General features: G+C 35.5%; 1 protein-coding gene across 1 annotated transcript in view; it reads right to left on the minus strand.

Moving 5' to 3' along the window:
- Positions 1–408: 408 nt before the first annotated feature.
- LOC107552958 (CTD nuclear envelope phosphatase 1A-like) overlaps positions 409–3,021 on the minus strand; it is an 11,640-nt gene continuing 9,027 nt past the window's right edge. Inside the window, exons 8-9 of the mRNA XM_016235020.1 lie at positions 1,390–1,474; positions 409–1,312 (exon numbers count right to left, since the gene is read on the minus strand). Coding sequence (XP_016090506.1) covers positions 1,252–1,312; positions 1,390–1,474 — 146 coding nt within the window. The 3' untranslated portion in view covers positions 409–1,251. The remainder of the gene's footprint in view (positions 1,313–1,389; positions 1,475–3,021) is intronic.

The raw sequence follows: 3,021 nt of genomic DNA on the forward strand, positions 1-3,021 counted from the left end.
CAAGTTATATATATATATATATATATATATATGTTTAGTTTTTTTTTTTTACGTAAAAACCTGTTTTTTATGCATCTGGATGGTAGAACATATTTGTTGCTTAGAGAAAATTTTGCATTAGAAATGATTTTCTGCAACTGTTCCCTTAAACTATTAACGAGAGCGTAAATGAAAACTGAACCCATAGTATAGGATAGTGACACGTTTTTATTAGTAACGTGCACAGGTCTACGGACTTGTGTCCCAGGAAGCTGCCTTGAGACTTCACAAGTGTTAGACCGATGAGAATAGAACTGACATTATCTGACAGGTGCACAGAGAAACCAACATGGCCTTGAGTACAAAAAAAAGGTGTCTGTTGCTCCGTCATCTCTTCAACACAATGAAGTTTTATAAATTCAAGTCTTGCCATTATTACATTTTCAGGAAAAAACAAACAAAAACACATTTGTAAAAAGGCATCCAAGTGGTAGGATTTCATAACCAACCACATACATTCTGTAGAGAACAATTAGCGCAGAAAGGCTTAAAATCTGTCGTTCAGCTTCTTCAAAGCTCGTATTCTATTACATCCTCCCTGATAATCATGACCAATTCATTTACTGCTAAAAAAACTTAAGAATCTGCTGCAGAATTTATCTTCATGATCCGAATTTGAACAGGCCTACCATACAGAAGTCATTAAAACCCCATGTCTTCAGAGACAGTACCTCAATTATAGCATATATAACTCTACCATGATAACCCTGAAAGTCTGTCATAATCCGTGTCAACAAGTTTTCCAGTGAACTCTATTGGATGTGCAGAGTGCTGCTGGCCAGTTCTGAGCAGATCTCCATTCGCACCACCTTTAGAAGTGAGGTATGACGTCCCAAGCTGGGATCGAAAAGACACAAGTCTTTTTTCTTGCCTCAAATATTTAAAAAGAAAAACAGCAGATGTCCTCGTACACGCATACCACAAACATAACTCATACACACGACCAGCATAGGTAGAGCTGTAAGGCAGAGGCTCCATTTTGAAGGGACAAAAAAAACGTAGGGATAAAAAAAAAAAAAGCTTCCCGAAACATCCTAAAGTTTGCCTTTTCCATCCCCTTTGAGTTCAGGACACTCTCCTCCCGATGGCCCTCACGTAAGGCCGTTTCCGGGAGGCGACGAGTGGAAGCAGGACAGGCAGAGGGAAGCAGTTGGAAAAAAACAAAAAGCAAAAAAAGAAGAGCGGACTTGAAGAAAGCCCTTGGTCGGATGATCACCAGAGTCGATGCTGGTGGAGATTTCTGCTCAGGACGGATCGTACATCTGCCGTGAATCTGAAAAGGGAACACACAGTGAAGTGGAGTTCAAGTAAAAATCATTTTTGCATGTTTTGAATGCTCTAGATCTTTACCGTAGTGCATCCAGCATGGGCAGCAGGTTAAGAAGTGCGGTGTCACTGGGGTCACTAAACCATGACTTTATAGGTATTGCATTATCTATGGGCAAAAAAACAGGGAAAACAAGTGTTACAAATAATCACGTATTTATGGAAGCCAGTTTCTTCCACTGAATAAAAAAAAAACAATTTTAATGCAAATTTTTCTCACACAATTCGGACCTTTTTTCTTGCAATTGCAAGTTTAAAGCCCCGTTCACACCAAGAACGATAACTATAAAGATAACGATATTAGCGTCCACATCAGCGAAGGATATGGTCTGTTTATTCTAAGCGCACATGCGTCTGCCGCTTTAAATTCTTGAGCTCGTTATAGCAGGATGGATTCTGATTGGCTGTCAGTGTTTTATCGTTCATCAGCTGGAAAAAAAAATCATTTTGAAAGTGATCACAACGATATGGTTCCTCTGTATCGTTATCGTTGTGCTGTGAACTATGCTATTGTTTAATATTGAGAACAATTTTTAGAACTATATCTTTATCGTTATCTTTATAGTTATCGTGCTTGGTGTGAACGGGCCTTAAGTCTTGCAATTGTAACTTTCTTCCCTCAGAACTGAATGAGATAAACTCGCAATTCAGACTTTTTAATAATAAAAATAATAAAAGTCTCATATAAAAATAAAACAAAACAGTAATAAAATAATTCTCAAAATGTATTTAAAATGCAACAGTGCGGGTTTTATGAAGGTAAATTGAAGACTTTTTCTAAAAGCAATTAAAGACAACGTAAGGAATAAATCGAGAACAAAATACGTCAATGCATTCTCTAGCTTCTTGAAAATTTTTGATTCATTTCAATTGCGAGAAATAAAATCAGAATTGTGAAATATAAACTCGCACTTCTGACTTTTTTCTCACAATTGCAATTATATCGCTTAATTCTGATGTTTTTTTTCTATTAGTTTATATCTTGCAATTTGGACTTTTTCTTGAAATTCTCAGAATTTTTAGATGTATAAACTCACCATTTCGAGTTATGAAGACAAAAAAAAATTACATTCTGACTTTATAACTCAATTGCAACTTTATATGCAATTCTGATAATCTTTTATATTTTTTTATTCAGTGGCGGAAACAGACTTCCATACATATTTTTCTCAGTTAGCTACATAAATCTTACAGTTGAATATTATAAATCTAAATCCATAAATTTGTGACTAATAGTGACAAATAATCATCACAAAATAATGTGTATTATCCAAGACGGAGCTAATCATGTATTGATCAGTTCTTCTAAACTGCTAAACACTTTTTCTGTGTGGTCATTTACTTAAAGGGTCATGAAATACTAAACTAAGTTTTCTTGTGTTGCAGATTGTAGAAGACAATAGCTACGTTTATATTTATTAATGGCTCAATCGGATTGAAAAGCCTTCATGTTAATACCTCAATCAAACTGCTGACTGAATTAAAATGGTGTAGACCTGGAATAATCAACAGAAACAATCGACTATTTTCTCAAGTTAGATTAAAAAGAAAAAAACAACCTTGCGCAGTAACGTGATCCGCATGTTTACAAAGGTTTTGCGTCATACGAACATGTGTGTTTACTTATGCCTCATGTCTTAGTAAATATTCAGTCTC

The sequence above is a fragment of the Sinocyclocheilus grahami genome, unplaced genomic scaffold, assembly GCF_001515645.1.
Source record: "Sinocyclocheilus grahami isolate Dianchi unplaced genomic scaffold, SAMN03320097.WGS_v1.1 scaffold462.1, whole genome shotgun sequence".
Taxonomy (NCBI): Eukaryota; Metazoa; Chordata; class Actinopteri; order Cypriniformes; family Cyprinidae; genus Sinocyclocheilus; species Sinocyclocheilus grahami.